The 17730-nt window shown below is 34.0% G+C and overlaps 1 protein-coding gene and 1 long non-coding RNA gene across 3 annotated transcripts; one reads left to right on the top strand and one right to left on the bottom strand.

Moving 5' to 3' along the window:
• Nucleotides 1-912: 912 nt before the first annotated feature.
• On the bottom strand, nucleotides 913-10113 carry LOC129899936 (homeobox-leucine zipper protein ATHB-15-like). Of its 2 annotated transcripts, XM_055974956.1 has the most exons (18): nucleotides 8984-10099; nucleotides 8568-8727; nucleotides 8361-8461; nucleotides 8171-8261; nucleotides 7257-7352; nucleotides 7070-7183; nucleotides 6895-6978; nucleotides 6460-6615; nucleotides 6291-6365; nucleotides 6086-6192; nucleotides 5809-6001; nucleotides 4857-5042; nucleotides 3920-4000; nucleotides 3343-3477; nucleotides 2930-3255; nucleotides 2303-2408; nucleotides 1517-1666; nucleotides 913-1276 (listed from the first exon to the last, which is right to left on the bottom strand). In XM_055974956.1, the coding sequence occupies exons 1-18, from the start codon at nucleotides 9187-9189 to the stop codon at nucleotides 1130-1132; spliced, it is 2514 nt and encodes an 837-aa protein (XP_055830931.1). In that variant the 5' UTR covers nucleotides 9190-10099; the 3' UTR covers nucleotides 913-1129. The 2 variants fall into 2 exon arrangements, with proteins under 2 accessions (XP_055830931.1, XP_055830965.1); XM_055974990.1 differs by lacking the exon at nucleotides 2303-2408 and having other exon boundaries at nucleotides 1053-1276; nucleotides 8984-10113.
• Nucleotides 10114-14949: 4836 nt separating this feature from the next.
• Nucleotides 14950-16850, top strand: LOC129900044 (uncharacterized). The gene is made up of 2 exons (XR_008769581.1): nucleotides 14950-15905; nucleotides 16540-16850. It is a non-coding gene; the product is annotated as an uncharacterized LOC129900044 (long non-coding RNA).
• Nucleotides 16851-17730: the final 880 nt, after the last annotated feature.

Below are 17730 nucleotides of genomic sequence, written 5' to 3'. Positions count from 1 at the left end.
AATAGATTGCCAACAGATAACAAAGTTGCATGACTTGGTATTCCCTTATTTCCTACATGCTATTGTTATAATAGTCTTAATAGTGCATCTTGCCTAGAGTGTGCAGAACATATTTTTTATGCAGGTGATCGATCATGCAAAGCATATATGGAGATACTTCACCAGACCAATAGTAGTGGAACACAATAATTTCAATCTGAAAAATCTGATACAAAAGTGGTGGACAAAAAATGTTTTCAACTTGGTAGCAAGCACCATACATCATCAGAGTGCTCCCCCCCTCTAATCTGTTATCACAAAATTGCTAATCGAATTATGTGGATGAGAACACACACACACACACACACCCCGCCCCATGCTTTTTAAACTTAATACTGATGGTTCGTGTTTGAATGACAGGTGTGGTGGAGGTGGTGTACTAAGAGACTTGATAGGGAGAATTATTATTTATCACAGGTGTGGTGGAGGAGGTGTACTAACAGACTCGATGCTCCTAGCCAAATCTGTTACAGATAACTAGAGCATCCCATGGAGAATACATATTCCTGTAAAAAAGATTCATAGGCTAGTTGAAGAGCATGGTTTTATCATCAATCATTTCATGAGAGAAGCAAACCAACCAGTGGATTAACTTGCTTCTATCAGCGCAACACTACTGATGTACACCATGTCTTCAACTCCATTTCTAACCTCCCTAGACAAATTAGAGGTCTTGTAAATCTTGATATAATGGATATGGCTTCCTTTAGATCAAAAAGAATCAAGGATGATATCCTTATTTTTGAGCCCCCATAGGCTTTCAGACATTAGGACTACACTGGCTTTTGTATAGACATACTCTTTTGCTAGTGCTTCTTAAGCACCAAATATAAGTTTGGCATGCCAAACTTCAAATCCTGTACTCTACGCACATCAATGAAATGCCAGTTCGTTTGAAAAAAAAGAATAACTTTAATGTCAAACAGGCATTCTTGTTCTCCCATTGTCCATCTTGTAACATCACATTCCAAACGATTTCATGTCACATTGAGTAACAACAAAAGCACAAAAAGTAAGTTAATCCGAACTAGTTCGAAATGATTTGTAGATATGTAGCTTGAGTTTACTGACACCTCCCTCCATAACAAATTTAGACAAACGACCAATTCACGAACATAAAGCTGATACAATGAGCAGTATCTTCTTCATTCAGAACCTTCCATGCCACAGCTTTCTCATAAGAAACAGGCCTACCCATGCTCGACAAACAGATTCCGCCTTGGAGACATGCAAAACCCTGTCATCAATCACCATATGAGAGTTAACATAGTTATTACATGCTTGAATGCTCCTGCACTCTAAGAAAAGATGGAGAATCACTGTATTTCATTTCAAGCACGATTGAAATTTCATTTCAACTGTGCTGGCTAAGTTTTGACAAGTGTATAATAGCACAATGTAATAGCATATGGTAGCTACAAGACTACCCAGTCACTGCCTCACTAATTGAATAGATTCCTCACAAGGAGTTACTAACCTGCTGCATTATCTGTGGGAACTCAGAGCAGAGGTTTTTCCTTCCGTGTTCATCAAATATTTTCTCCAAAGAAATATCTTGAAGTGCAACCAAGGTTGTCTCGAGCATGTCAAGACCGCCCTGGTTTGCAAATGTGAAAACTGGCAAAGCCTGCATAAATATTGAACTTCAGCACCCAAATGCCAAAAGATTTAAAAACCGATAGCAGATGAGACAATTACAAACAACACCAATGATGTCAAAAGACAAACTCACAAGCCATTTTGCTTCTAACACATATTCCTGCTGAATATTTTCTAGAACTAGATATACTCCCTATGTCCAAGCTTATGTGATACATTTTCCATTTTAGTATGTTCCAAAAAGAAAGATGCCTTCAACAACAACATAATGATACCTTCAACAAACAACAACATACCTAGTGTAATCCCACAGGAGTACGCAGACTTTACCCCTACCTCGTGGTAGATCTTACCCCTACCTCAAGAAGTTGTTTGCGATAGACCCTCGACTTCAAGAAAAGTAATTCAAAGGAGTTTGAAAAAGGAAAAACGGAAATTTAAAATGATACCTTCCTATTTTTAAAAACAAGTGAACTTTTCAACTCAAAATTTTACCTTTGGATATTTGTAGCTACAAAAATATTTATGACTTCTTACAGAACACAAGTGTTTGAAGTCTTTCTTCCTTAAACTCCATGCCCAACAAAAGTGCATCACATAAATTGGGACGGGGGAGTACTTGAATTCTGAGATTTTGCTGAAGAATCTGTTTAAGAAAGTAAACCTTTGCAGAACAGCAGATAATAGCATCTGAGTGATGCCATAGGCCATCAAGGATTGATTCACTTCCTTCACTACTCAATTTCGGAAGCTCCACACCCAGAAAACGCCTTGTACAAAGGGAAGAACAGAGTCAAACACTTAATCAGAGATGCAGTATCCTCCTGATACTAATCCCCTATTCAAGATAACTTTTAAATGGAAACAAGTAGACATCATTTGCACATCAGCACTTACAGAAATAAAAAATGAAAGACAAATCAAACTTAAAACAAAGAGGAATCAAATCCCTCTTGTTTTAGAGGCAAGCAACACATCTCAGCAATAGCAGAAGATAAATACAATTGACTGGAAATAGATTGAATGGTTAATTGACTGCAGAAAGATGAAACATGTGGCATGAACATTATACAACAGAACCAATTTAGGTTGCCAACAAATCATGATACATCCAATGGAAACAGGCTGCACAGTTTATTGAACTCGGAAGACAAGATATATCATGATATGAACATTATACATCTAAACCAACATAGGCTGTGTAGTGTGTACAAACCATGTGCTTCATTTAGAATTGGAATTAGAAAATCAAATGCTTATATTTTATGCGACATGCAAGTATATGCCACACCTGTAACTTTGGCAGATCCACCGAGCCAGTGTATGAGCTTCAGGAGTCCCCAGCGGCAGACGAAGACCTCCCAGGGAGCCGAAGTGAGATGAAGAAAGTGCTAATGCGACCCTTTGAACAGATGAAATGAAGCTTCGTACATACTTTCTAGCCATTGATGCAACATTCTCTTGCATGTGGCTTTCAAATGCAAACTGAAAAGCAATTGTCATAATAGATTTTGATGTGCCACCAGTAGACTTAAGGTCATTAGCCACCTTACTTCCTACTGGCCCAGTTTCAAGAGCAGAAGTAAGATCAAGGGTGCGATTTGGACTGGAGGCTTCCTGCATGAAATTGAACATTCTCAAAGTACTCAGTGGATAACAAGGAAACAGCAGAATAAGAAGTGATCAAGTGATGAACATGCTAACCTTGGCAGAGTCTAAAGGAATAATGCGAAACCCAGAAGGAAGGATTGGTGCATCATCAGCAAATGAGGCATCAATAGGAGCAAAAATGAGTTCAGCACAGGTACCAACAGCATTTTCATCCATTCCACTGCACAACTGCCAAAAGCACAGAAGACAAAGCGTTGTAAACTACATTTAGAGTCAAAACAGCAATTTTAACACTGCATACTCAGATTTTTATACAGGATTGACCAATATTTTGACTCTGTCAAATCTTGTGGCATCTTAACAGAGGTATCAAGAATCTGGATGCTCACTATTTGGTTATACAGCAGCCTGGTGATACTAAAGATGAACATGCATGATAACTTTCGTGTTTTAGTAGATCAGGAGAACATAGGAGCATGTGTTATCTATAACAAATTTTCTTGTGGATCTGGATGGTAGTCCAAAAGCAGAGTTAACTGAAGTTTCTCAAACAATTACATAGCCCACCATCTAGTATTAAGTCTGCTTATATAAAGCTACGAGTTTTGTTAGAACCAGTAAAATTTCTCTACATAGGACCAATATTCACGTGTTCAGGAATAGAACTTACTTGCAATAGAAACATATCTCTTGGCATTATAACATCTTCTGGGGAATGGCAAACTCCTTCCAACTTGATGACCTCCAGCAACTACTGAGCACAAAGGATTTTGTGATCAACATTAATGACAAGGGATCAACAAAAGTATTTGTCATATAATAAAAATAGATAAAATTACATAGAAATTTCAAGAAAAATATAAAATAAATGGAAATGAACATAGAACTTCTTCATCTTAAAACGTTAATCAAAATCAACAATTGACTAAAAAAATAATCAGAACTGTTCATTGAAAAAAAATAATCAAAAAAAATGAGTAGAAATTTATAAATAACCTTTAAAAAACAAAGAAGAAACTAACCATCAAAAGCATCAAACTAGCAAGTAATGACAAATGATGTGTTTTTGTTTTGTAGTTTGCACATTGATCTTTTTTTTCTTTAACCAAAAAGACGAAGATAAAGAACAAAAAATAGGGCCAAGAATAAAAAATGTTTTGATTTTTAAGTTTTTTAACATCTTAAAATTAAATAACAAGTTGAATTTTGTATTTTTTGGTATTAATATGAGGACTTGTTTAGCAAATTTAATTTTAATTAGGAGAGGTTTTTTGGGCCCCAAAACAAAAACTCACCGAACACGTAAGTGTGTGCGTTTTTACTACACCCCTGCTTGGAGGCTCGCCCCAAAAACGCCTTTTAAAACATTGATAAGGATTTCCAAAGATCATATAAGGAGACAATTCCCATACGACTGATGTGGCACACATGGACCTTACTCAATCCCAAAAGTTAGCTCACGAGGAGAGGATTGTCCAAGTCCAAATAAGCAAACCACCGGGCCATTCACCCATCAATGTGGGACTCTAACCCACTCTAACAATATCCAAAGAAGATAGAAAGATAGGCATGCCATGTAGTTGATTAAATAAGATCTAAACACTTGCCTCTTCATGTTCAACAGTGTGTGCCAGTGGAAGTATCACTTGACCCCCAAAATTAGAGACTCGGACCCCAGGTAGGCTGCAAGGACCAACTTTAACAGCTGCAGCTGAGTAAGCATCAATATTGTTGTCTACCCATTCTGATCGATGCTCACGCAAAAACCTGAGAAGTATTGCAGGAGTCACACTCTGAACAACAAAAAAGAAGACGTCAAAAAAAGCAAGAAAAGAATATGGTCAAGTCAGGATAAAGTACATGAATTTCCCAACAAAGAAGACATTTCGTGTAAAGAAGTTGACTAGGAAAAGTAAGTGATCACGGGTAATAACAGAGTATACAAACTTTGACAACATGACCTCCATTTAACCATTTTATGATTTTCAAGCAATAAAATATCCAGCATTTGGGCAAGATATAATCCATCCACTATACAAGACTATTATTATCAGTATATGCCATCAGAAAACCTAGCTTCAATTTTCCAAGGGGTTAAAAGCAGCTAAATGTATTTATCTACCTTGCATAGAGGAACACCTTAAAGGAAATTTGACATAGCCAAGCCAATCTAGCTATTATCAATGTATTCAAATGGTATTTTTGCCTTTAATTTGGTTGTTTGTATCCCTGCCACGAAAATAAGTCTTTCTGCAGCCCAAGTACAGAGACTTGGAAGCTAAGAGAACGACCAAGTAAGCCAACAACAACAACAACATACCCAATGAAATCTCACTAAGTGGAAGAACTACCAAGTAAGCCAATTTATTTAATGATTCTCACCAGTATTCTTAATCATCTTGGCATTGAAGTCATAGTATAGAATTCAAACAGTCATTTGACCAGTTAGAGAATAAAGTGAGCTTGAGAAACATGGAAAATTAACTATTTGTCCATTTTTACAAACAAGAAAGCTCGTAAATTGTATAATTTCAGCACGAACATATTGATTCTGCTGACCTGTAGAAGCATAGATGCTTTTGCACACAAAACTGCATTGCTTAGAGGTGTAAATCCATCAGAAAAAGAAAGGTTTAAACCCATCAATTTGTCGGGAGAGGAGTTAACAAGGATGGTGACATCATCCATTCCATCATTATCCAGCATAGACCAGCCTTCACTGGAGAAACCATTGAGAGCCTCATTGAACCCTCTGCCAAAATTGTGTGATGAATAGTGAATAGCAAGTAACTTAAACAAAACAGAAAGAGCATTCATCAACAGCTAGTACTCAGACCTGCTCAGCCTCTTGCTTAATGCCCGTAGAGCTGCTGGTCTTCTGCCCCAATTAGTGACATTAGGCTGTGAAACTTCCAAGGTTAACTGCCTCAGTTGGCGTAGTGCCTGCATGGAAAGGAACACAATGATATCGAGCGTCTGAAGTACAAATAGTATTCTTGTCTTACATGACATGTTGCACCAGATTCGATAGAAGTTCTTACTGCCATTGTTGTCTTCTGAGCAAGCACTGCAGATGACTCATACAGTGGACGCAACACTTCTGGCACACTCCATGCCTGGCAATAATAATAATGATACATCATCTGTAACATGGCATAAGTAGCTACTGAAAAACAATACATTATCAGATATTATAGATGCCACCTTTACCTCTAAATTCAAATGATCTACAATATGGACAGTAGAGCCGCCTCCCTCACAAGGCCGAATCAGGTATCCACTAGGCAGCATTTCCGCTCTCACAAAGTTCTGAACTTGCGGCATACTTGGACCATTTTGAGTATTTCCCAATGACCTTTCACAAACCTGTGTATTTATTAAATGAAATATTGATTCATGAGGAATACCAAAATCTAGTTGCAGGTATAGACACATCAAGAAAAATGTATATGTCCACCAAACAGAATACTGTTTGGATTATATTGGAGACATAGTCAAGCATTTTAAGGAGAAAATCAATACTTCTGCGGGCACATTGTGGGTGATACTCATAACATCATGAAAGTGATACTGCAAATTTTCTGGGGATGGCAGAAAGTAAATTTCTTGATTAAACAAACCAACTGGAAAAGACAAATCTCATACCACAAAGCTACCATCATCCGTAACAGTGGTATAGCGTAATAGCCAGAAGTCACGAGGAGGCGCCAAAGTTGTTGGAGCATAAAGCTAAACAGTAAGAAGCTTCCATAAGAGCATCAGCCATGCATAAAAGAACTGAAGGCGCAAGTAGTAAGAATTAGAGATAATAGTGACCTACCTGCATGTAAAGAAGTTCAATGGTTCCACCATTGGCAGTGGGCAGCATATTTAGAACTTCAACAGCCCGGCAGTCACGATACCAGGAAGGGCGATCCTTAAGGATCTCAGCAACCTAGAGGGAGCTCAGCCAATTAATTTTCAAATTATAATCCCAAAGAAGACCTAAGAATAGATAACCAACTTACCCTCGTTGGATCTAAACCAACCAGGCCACAAGCTCTTGCTGCCATGCCAGTGCAACCATGAGAAATAGCAATGATTCCAATGGAATCCGGACCAGGCTAGTCATAATAGCATGAGCAATGATTAGGAACAGTTCCTCCCGCGTGGAAAAACATACTCGTGATATAGCTACAATTAAAGTGAGGGAAAAGGTAGCTGGACAGTAATATGGTCCTTGCAAGCAGAGAGGTCTACAAGGGTGAATATCAATCGCATGAAAGGCGTAGTTATGGATATACATTTTAAACCATAAGATTATAACACAATATAAACGTATACTCCCTCTGTTCCAATTTATGTAACAACATTTCTTTTTTAGTTCGTTGCACAAAGATCGGAATATTCTAAATTTGGAAACAATTTAACTCAAACTCCTCATATTACCATTAAATTTAATGACTAACTTTATACCACACAAATATTATGGACCACAAATTCCAAAACTCGGTGTGCAGTCGAACTACGCCGCATAGATTGTAACGGAGGGATTATATGTTTATTGTAACGGAGGGATTATATATTTAAGCTTATGATTCGGGAAACAGTGTCCTTGATAATACTAGCCAAGGGAATTCTCCATTGATCCACAATTCATTGAAGATACTTGTACAGAAAAAGAAGCATCCCATTTCTTGCACTCGATGCGAGGACATTACAGTTTGTGGAATTCAACATAATATTGATTAGAACAGATTAGCTACGTGAACTTTTTAATCATGTGATAGTAGGCTAAAGAGTCCTAAAGAAGGAGACCATAGCCAACACACAGCACTTCCTTCACATCTCCCCCACCCCCTCCGCAACACCGTAAAAAACACGACACTTGACTATAAGGAATAACTAAATTTATTTGTCCATTATTTTATTTATGATATACCTTCATTCCAGGCATTTGGACCCACTCAACAGCAGTTCCAGTAGCCTTCGAAAGAAACTCTGTTAAAGTCTCTTCTGCAATGGACAAAAGCCTGGAAAAAAACACAAAAAGTTGAAAAAATTGCCACAAGTCACCCACAAAAACCAAAAACAAGATAAGAAAAAGACCCAACAACCATAATCCCACTGACCCTGCAGGACTAGCATCTCTTGGAGGATGCTGAGGTGTCAAGTGGTGTTGACCACTCGTTACCACTGATTCACAACTGGTGTCTTTTGAAGCAAGCTTTGTCTGCAAAACAAGAATCACACTTTAATCCTCAGTAACCTAAAAACAATAGTTATTTGATGTAATGAAAGAAGAAGTTTCACTTCAATAATTGGAAGGAAAATCTTACAGTCTGAGTTTGCTTGCGAAAGTAGCCATTTTCATATACCAGTTGAGAAACTTGCTTCTGCAATCTATCATTCTCTTCCATTAATAGCTTGTTCATTGCTGACAGCTTCCTATTCACACCTTGAAGCCTTGATGACTCTTTCCTCTGTTTTTCCCTGCATCTATATAACTCAAGAAACAATCAATTATACTTCATTTTAATGCCAAATTAATTGGGGGCGCTATATGAATCCTTTACCTGGACTAACAACATCCTACAGTCCTTACCCCTACCCCGTGCTCACGGAGGCAGGGAGGTTGTTTCAAAAAATCCTCAAACTCAAGTGCAATGAATCAAAGTAGTTATGAAAAAGGAAATACATGTTTATCCGGATTAAGCAAAGAATAATAATAAAAAGTTTGAGTAGTTAGGAATACCTTCTATTCTGAAACCAAACTTTGATTTGCCTAGGCTCAATATGGGATAGAATAGGGCATTCACGAATAAGCTGCTGGCGACGCATTGAACTGGGCTTTGGACACTCATGATATAGCCTTTCAAGAGCTTCAACCTGCTCAGGTGTATAACGGACATACTTTCCGTTATCTTCAAGTGATTTACCATCCTTGCAGGACATTGACATTATGATTTCTTAGAATCCAAACACCCCCTTGTTTATACAGCAAAACAAGATTCACAGCTTCCCCAAGTCTTCAACAACAATTCAAAAACCAGCACTTTCAGCTAATTATCTTTCTATGAACAAAACCACAACATTTCCATTTTCTTGGTAATATTAAAAGGGGAAGTCCTAAAATCAAGATTCTTGATGTAGAAACAACCAATTACCAAAACGAAACGGCGTTTATCCTCAACCTCAAGCACTAGAAAACATGTATCTTTCGATTTCAGAGCTCCCAAGAACTAAAGATGCAATTTTCACAATTACCAACATCAACTAAACATACATTATTAACCATTACGAATATCAACTAAATACACCATTATTTCACAAAAGATCACTTTTTTTCTACCCCCACTACTATAAAGACTTGTAAGCTTCATATCCTCTGCCATCCACTTGCCAAAACAGTAAAGTACCAACCTTTGAATTCTGAAACAAGATTAGACATGGGTATCTACCAAAACTAAAAAAGATCCAAACTTTAAGCCTTGGAAAGCATAATAAGCAAAACCCAGAAACCAATCTTCCAACCTTTTCACTTCTTTCCACTTTTCAGCATCTTCAAGGGTTTCACAGAAGAAATCATTTTCTACCCAAGAAAGAAGACAGTAGAGTAGGGAAGATTGTTATAGGAATGAAATTTCATCAAATGGACAGATCTTGAATGATGAATACAATGGGCGGATTTGGGGTATATGTTAGAAAAAGGTAACTGAAACTTGGGAAAAATGCTGTATTTGACAAGTAACAGGTGGGGTGGGGGGGGATAATGTGATGGTTTTTGTTTGGATTGGGAAAGTGTTTTTGAGCTGTCAAAGTTGTGGTTCGTTGCCTTTTCTTTTGCTTTTTTACTCTACTAGTCTACTACAGTGTGTCTCTGTGACATTTTGCTGACTGCAGAGCTGCACCAGATATGGAATATCTCTGATAGAGACGTCGCTGTGCCCCTTCAAATGATTCACTATATCTATGCATTTCAATTATTAACTATTCCCCGTGCTAATATTTAATTTATTAAAATGGGAAAAAAATTAAAATTTGTGAAATATAATTTATGTGGTTATAAATTATTTCAATTAAAAGTAAAAAAATAAAAAAAAATTCTATTTCAATTTATTTATTTGATGATGATTCAGTATGAAGATTAAAAAAATAAAAAAAAACTTTTAAATTTTATAATTCTAAAATAAAAATATATTAAAATATTATTTAATCTTGTGAGGTTAAAAAAAGTAAAAATTTATAATTAAAGAGTTCTAAAAAAATAAATTTTTTGTTTAAAATCGATTAGAAATGAAAGATCGTAATATTTATTGTACAGAATAATACAAAATGTGCTGTTTAATTTGGTCTAAATTGATATTTATATTCGTCAATTTTTAATGTGCATAAACAGATATTTAAATTTGTATAAAATTAAGTGGATGCACATATCTTATATCACGTACTAATACAAATTAATTTGTGTATACCTCATGAAAGTTGTTATTTGTCTGGACTTTTTATTATTATTACAGAAAATATATAATATATAATATAACATAAAGAATTAATTAAAAAGAAAATTTTGTCAATTGCATACGATAAACAAATAATATAAGATTTTAAAATTTTGAAAAACAATAAAAAGATATTTTCATTTTTTTACTTCAAATACTTATAAAAAGTTAAAACAACTCAAATTGTATTTATATCTAAACATAACTTTAATTTAAAATATTATATATTCACTTTAAAAATTAAAATATATTTTTTAAAATTCATAAATGTCCCTGAAAGTCTTGTATGATGGAACTCGTCTTTGAATATGTTATTTCCTATGTCATAGTATCATATGTAAAAATGGAGAATAGTCTAGCAGAAGTATTATCTACATAGACTCTTAATAATAAAGTTTTTTTCCTTAAAATAAAGTATATGTAAATTAATAAAGTTGTCTTATACTACCAACCATTAATATCCTTTGTCTATTTCTCTTTTATCATAAAAATATGAAAGATGATTATTATATTTTTATGAAAAGAGGTTCCAACGAGGGGAACGCATGTACTGACAACCAGAAGAGTAAAAAAAAACAAAGAAAATGTGATACTCAAAAAGCAGTGCATATTAATAGGTTAATTAAATTAAAGGCAAAGAGTAATTAATTGGAAGGCTGGAAAAGGGAGAAAGTGTGGGGTCACACAAGACATCATGATGAGGTTTTTGCATGTGCCTCGATTCCTTCTATTTCTGCCCTCCTCTTATTTGTTCTTTCTATTTTTATTTTTTTGGCTATCCTCGTTGAAATTAATTTTCACTTAATCACTTCGATTAAATTTTATTCATTTTAAATATCTTATGTTATAATTTATTATGTTATTTTAACCTTTTTTGCAAAAGTTCTTTAAAGTCTCAAGTGCATAATTACAATCACTTCCAACATGAATTAAATGACAAATTAAATTCTGTCAATTGCCACATCATCATACACACATACAAAAATTAAAAGAGAAAATAATGACCTAAAAAAATGACAAAGTGTCCAATAAATCAATGACACATGGACTTTTTTTACTTAAATAATTATAAAAAAAGGTTTTGATCAATTTTTAAAAAACAAATTCTATTTTGCGGCTCCCCCACCTCATTGCAGTCATCATCCGAGCTTTAACTCCATTAATGGAGTTTGAGTTTTTCGATTTAAGTTTGTTCTTCAATCGACTTTTTAGTTGTAGTAACCAAATTAAAAGAAAATGGGTCATTTCATTGTTAATTTCACATATAAAAAAATTAAAAATCTTAAAAGAGATAAATCAATAGTTGAGATTGGATGGTTTAAAGGAGAAAAATCAAAAAAATTATGTCCATGATTTTTGTGGCATAAAATGTGTTCTTGATGAACTTTTTCTTCTTTAAGAATTAATAATTCCATTGATACGATTATTTACTCCATATAATGAACTCAAAATGTATTTATTTTTATATTCTTGTACATGTATTTTGAGACAAAAATTTAGTCACTTTTTGGGTTATTGTTAAAAGTGACATGAAAAAAAATAATCTCAAAGAGATGGAAAAAGTTTGAGAGTGTCATTGAAGGAATTTAAGTTTTGAAAAATGGTGGAAGGTAATGGATGAATAAATGGGGAAGAAGAAGAGAAAAATAAAATAAAACATTGATTAAATAACCCTTCACGTGCTGATTTCGAGTGTATTACACTCATCATGCCATGTCAGCAAAAAGTGTTAAAATAACATAACAGACTCTGACATGATGTATTCTAAATGAACAAAGTCTAGTTGAGGTGCTTAAGTAAAAGTCGGTGTCAACTTTAGAAGCATCAATGGATTCAGTCTTTTTTTTAAATCTCAAAACAATCCATTGTTGTTATAATCTCTGTCACTATTTTTATCTTTAGAATGAATATTTTATGATAAGAATTTTGTGTGCACTAAATTAAATTAACTCTCATTATGTTATAACCTGCAAATTATATAGGGAATATCAATCGCACGAGGCAAGTGAGACGTTTGACTCATAAGGCATTGAGAGAGAATAGATTCGAATGTGGATAACCATCCTCCAAACCAACTGAGTCATTTCAAAAAACCCTCCTCTTATTTAATCCCTTCAGTCAACTTAAATTAATTGAAGAATTTCGGGTAAATCATGAAAGGGAAAAAATCTTAAACTAAAAGGAAGATTATCAAAGTTGGTGGCCATTATTTATCAGTTCATGTATACAAAATTTAGGAAATAAATAAAGTTCTAAACTCAATTTTAAGCAATACTAAATCCAAGTAAGGACATCTCAAAGTCTAAATATAGAACAAGCAGATCCTTTTAATTTGGCATTGTAAGTACAATTCTTCGAAGAAGAATCATCATATTTAGCAATATGGATCGAAATGTTATGACCCGCCACTTGATCTTAAAGAAGGGGGAAGAACCTAGAGTTTTGAAGAGGTTTGTAGAAGACTCTAGATTCTTGTAGAATATTGTAAAGAAGTCTTGAAAGACATAGAGTTCTCTAGAATTCTCTAGAGTGTGTAGAGAATTCTAGAGTAGGAACTTCTTTGTAAATATGGAAGGATTTGTATAACAATTTTTATTTACACTTATACCCCTTAGGAGTAGTATAAATAGAGGGGGCATTCATTTGTAACAAACCATCGAGAAAGCAAGCATTCTTCTAAGTAATATAAAGCCTTCTTCATAAAAGTTCTCTTGTCTTTCTTACAATCTAGTGTTCCCTTAGCGATCTAGTCTTAAAGGACTACTTGAGCTTGCAAGATCGTGAAAGATTCGTGAGTAAGTTGTCAAATGCCGCACGGAGGTATTAGTTGAAGTCTAAGTCCATGACAGAAAGCTCTTAATTACTAGGGTACCGTTGTAATAATTCATTCACTCAATTAACATCATCATGTTTAACTTCTTCGCCCTTTAATTAAGATCACTAGTATACGTACTCGCGTGATGTACGGTAGTATTAAAATATTAATTCTAAGCATTTTAGCTTGCGATGTCTTATTTGAGCATGTTAAATGATATTATCTTTAAAAAATCATCATATTGTCCATCAATGAAATGTGTTGAGAATAACACGGACAAATACAAAAATATATTTGATCAAAATAATGGAAATAAAATGGAAAAATAATGACACCAAAAATTTATGTGGAAACCCTTTTAAATAAGAAAAAAAGCACGGGCCAAGAGGAGCAACTAATATCCATATAGTAAGGAATTTTACATTGGACAAAAAACTTAACTAGACAAACTAAGAACCTAATTAACCAATACATAACAATATTTTTAGTTTACACCAACATGGCAATAGTTTTTTTTTCAAACACACAATAATTTTTAAAAAAAAGAAAAAAATGGTAAAAAAATGGGTAATAAAATACTGCTCGCATTTTTTGCAGTTAAATATATCCTAAAACCTTAAATTCCTCCCCATTAGTTATTTACCTTCCACATTTATCTCAATCATTTGTTAATGCTTTCTCTCACATAAACTAAAAAGAAGTATTATAACCAAAATAAAATTCTTTACCTTCTCTTTTTTAAAAACTATTTCATGGCGGATGTGAATTATTTGTCAATTTTAATTCATCATGACGGAAGATGGAATTCAAAAGGTATGTATTATGATATACGTTTCGATTCTTGATAATGTTATAGTATCTTTTTGGTTATATTTCTTGATTAAGGTTCTTAAATTAATATCAATTGATAAGGATAAAAATAAGTACCAATTATAAAGTGCAGAAAATTATAAGAAAATGCAGTTTCAGAGCCTTATGCCAGTTTTTATGTTATGAATATTGGTTAAGGTACTAGTTAACTATTATTTAAATTCAAAAACATATTTACTTAGTTGGTGCTTTGTTAGTTTGAATATTGTATATGTAATGATTTTAATTTTTTTAACAACAACATACAAATACAAATGAAATGCGAGCAACAATAGGCATTTTTTAATTATAATTTGGTTGATATTATGAATTTTTGGTGTTTTCGTGATTTATTTGTGATCACAAATTTATGTATACTTAATTAAAATAGTTAAATTAATGGTTTTTAGTCTGAAGGTCATTTTTGATATTTTTGATAAAATTATCGTTTTACCCCTCACATCAGTTGCCTCGAGTCATTTTAGATTGAGTTTGAAAGTTGATTTTTGGAAATCTTGTGAAAAGTTGAATTTTTGCTAGAAAATGTGTTTTAAAGGCTTAAGTTGTCAAATTTTGAGTTTCGGAATCATTTAGAATTGAGTCTCGGAATGGAATTTCATTGATTTCATCAGTTCTGGAATGTGGAAATTGGCCTAGGAGAGTTGTCGGAATCATATTTGGAGTTGAAACGTGAAATTTAGGTCCGAAGTTGAAAATTGAGATAAAGTTTGATCCAAGTTTGACTTTGATCAACATTTGGGGATCGGATGCTCGGATTGAATTTCTGATGGTTCCCATGATTTCGGGAGGTGATTCTAACGCTATAAAAGGTTTTGTTGTAAATTTTGAAACTCCCGAGCTCGCTTTGGTATTTTGGAGGCTTAATTAGTTTAGTTGCGACTTTTCGAGTTTCGGGTCAAGGAGACCTCAAATTCAAATTTCGTCGGTTCCATTGAGTCCAAAATATTATTTCCAAGCTAGTATCATATATGTGTTCGGGAATTTACGGATGAACTTTTAAGTTTCTTGGGTGGTTTGGGACTGTTTCAGCAAATTGTGGCGACTAAAAGGTTCATTATTAGTTTTAAAGATCAAAAAATTATTTGAAAACTTTTAAAATTTTAAGCATGAATTATAGGACTTATTTGCAAGGTATGGTGCATTTTTGCTAAGCCGAGATTAGACTTTTATCGCAAAATAAGAAATAATTATTTATCGAGCAGAAATGATATTTGACTGGGCAAATGAGTTCAAAATTGAGTTTCGATTGAAGAAGCAAGTCTGTATCATTATTTAAAACATTTACAAAAAAGAATCGGGTTATTTCGCTATCGTATAAGGGATTTACGGCTCTTTTAGTGAAAATATAAATTGTAGATTTTCTGATACAAATAGGGTTGTACAGGTACATAAATTTTAGATTATGTTCATTTGGTATTTTGAGCATATCGGGAGTTCTAGAGCTCGGAATGGGGTGATTCTTACTGATTTCATCTCGATATAATATGGGGGTTAGTATCCAATCCTTAATTCAATATTTTCTCATGATTTCTTCATGTAATTTTCTTTTCTTATCCGTAAATTTCTTGGAAAATTAGGGTTTTACAGATTTGGACTCCGTTTTTGATGAAAAGGTATATTTAGGATTCTTGTATTATGGGTAAACTAATTTTGATATAAACTTGTTGATTAATCAATTATTTTTATCATATTAACCACGTATAATTTGAATTTTTCCGATAAAGGTAAAATTTGCTAAATTGAGGATTTCAGAGTTGATTTTAACTTCATTTTTGATGAAATTTCATATTTACACTTTCCTAAACATTGGTAAGATACTTTTCAAAATATACTTCAGAGTTGAGTCGGGGGTTCAAATTTGGATATCGGAGGTTTTCTTAAGAACATGATTTTTAGTAAAATTAGTATTTGAGGGTTAATTTCAACTCCAAATTCAAATTATTTTTCAACATTAGTTTTTAAATACTTCAAGGATCATTTTCATGTAATTTTTTTTGAATTTTCTATTTGTTTACGAAATTGGGTTTTTTGAGTGTTTTGGGGTCAGATTCAGCCCGATTTTCAAAAATATTGATTTGGATATCGTTAGACTCGTGTTGTTCTTAGGATTGCATATTTGAACAGATTATCTTGATTCGAAGCGCCAACATAAGTGCAAGGCTCAAGTTTTGGACTAGTGGGATCGGATTGGAGGCAAATGAATTTCTAAACCTATTATAAAGCTTGTAGGATCATGTATTATGTGTTGAGGATTGATAGAAAGTGGTGTTAATAACTATTACTATTCAAATGAACTTGATGATAAATAGTGGGGTAATAAATGGAAAAATTAAGATGAGATGACATGTGGTGTTCGATGTGATAGAACATTGGGCTTATTTTAAATATTTGGATATATTTATATGTTGTTGATATGATATTGATTAATTGGGTAATTGTGGACTATATGGCGTTATATATGAATATTCATTCTATTTTCACTCATTACTTGTGGATACACTTATCTGTGATGGTTGAAGAACTGATATGAGTGAAGATAGTGGATATTGGTACCAAGGTTTCTACCGGTCAAGGTGATTTGCCGAGGTCTATTTCGGCGATCGAGGTCTTTTTCGACAAATACTATGGCTTAGGTCTTTTCTGGCGGATATTATAGCCGAGGTCTCTTCCGGCAGATACATGGTCTATGTATAATGCCCTTGAAGGTCTTTTTTGGAATTTTTATAAAATGACAATTTTACCCCTCTCTTTAGTTGCCTTGAGTTGTTTTTGTTTCGTATTGGGTGTTGGTTTTTAGAAAATCCCATAAAAAGTTGAGTTGGAAATTTTGAGTTTTCATAAGCTTCAAGTATTCAAAATTGGTATTTAGGGTCAATCGGGGTTATGGATCTCGAAACGGAATTCCATCGATTCCAGCAGCTCCGGAATGTGAAAATTGGCCTCAGAGAGTTTATGGAATTAGTTTTGGAGTGCTAACAAAGTTTTGGATTTGGGGGATGGTTTTTGGTCTAGAAAAAGTGGTGATTGAATTTTTAGAGGTCCCGAGCCCATTTTGATATTTTGAAGGTCTAAGTTGGTTTAGTTGCGACTTTTCGACTTTTAGATCAAGGAGAATTCGAATTCGAATTCTGATGGCTCCATCAGCTTTGAAATGGCCAAATTAGGCTAGTAGCATAGTTGTCATAACTATCGAGGCAATCGATACGAGTTTGGGGCCATTTGACACTTTTGACTTTGAAAGATAGCATATGGTTGACTTTGGTCAACATTCTTGGAAAACGCACTTGGATGAAAATTCTGATAGTGCGGTTAGTT

Source organism: Solanum dulcamara, chromosome 1, assembly GCF_947179165.1.
Source record: "Solanum dulcamara chromosome 1, daSolDulc1.2, whole genome shotgun sequence".
NCBI lineage: Eukaryota > Viridiplantae > Streptophyta > Magnoliopsida > Solanales > Solanaceae > Solanum > Solanum dulcamara.
This window is presented reverse-complemented; position numbering and strand designations above follow the sequence as displayed.

What these genes read in the sequence shown, in the direction of transcription:
- LOC129899936 (XM_055974956.1), bottom strand. Translation starts at nt 9,189, where the DNA reads ATGTCAATGTCCTGCAAGGATGGTAAATCACTTGAAGATAACGGAAAG. An exon ending in CGGATGATGGTAGCTTTGTG is followed by an intron (nt 6,616 to 6,894) that starts GTATGAGATTTG and finishes ATAAATACACAG; the next exon opens with GTTTGTGAAAGGTCATTGGG. An exon ending in ACACTGTTGAACATGAAGAG is followed by an intron (nt 4,001 to 4,856) that starts GCAAGTGTTTAG and finishes TGTGCTCAGTAG; the next exon opens with TTGCTGGAGGTCATCAAGTT.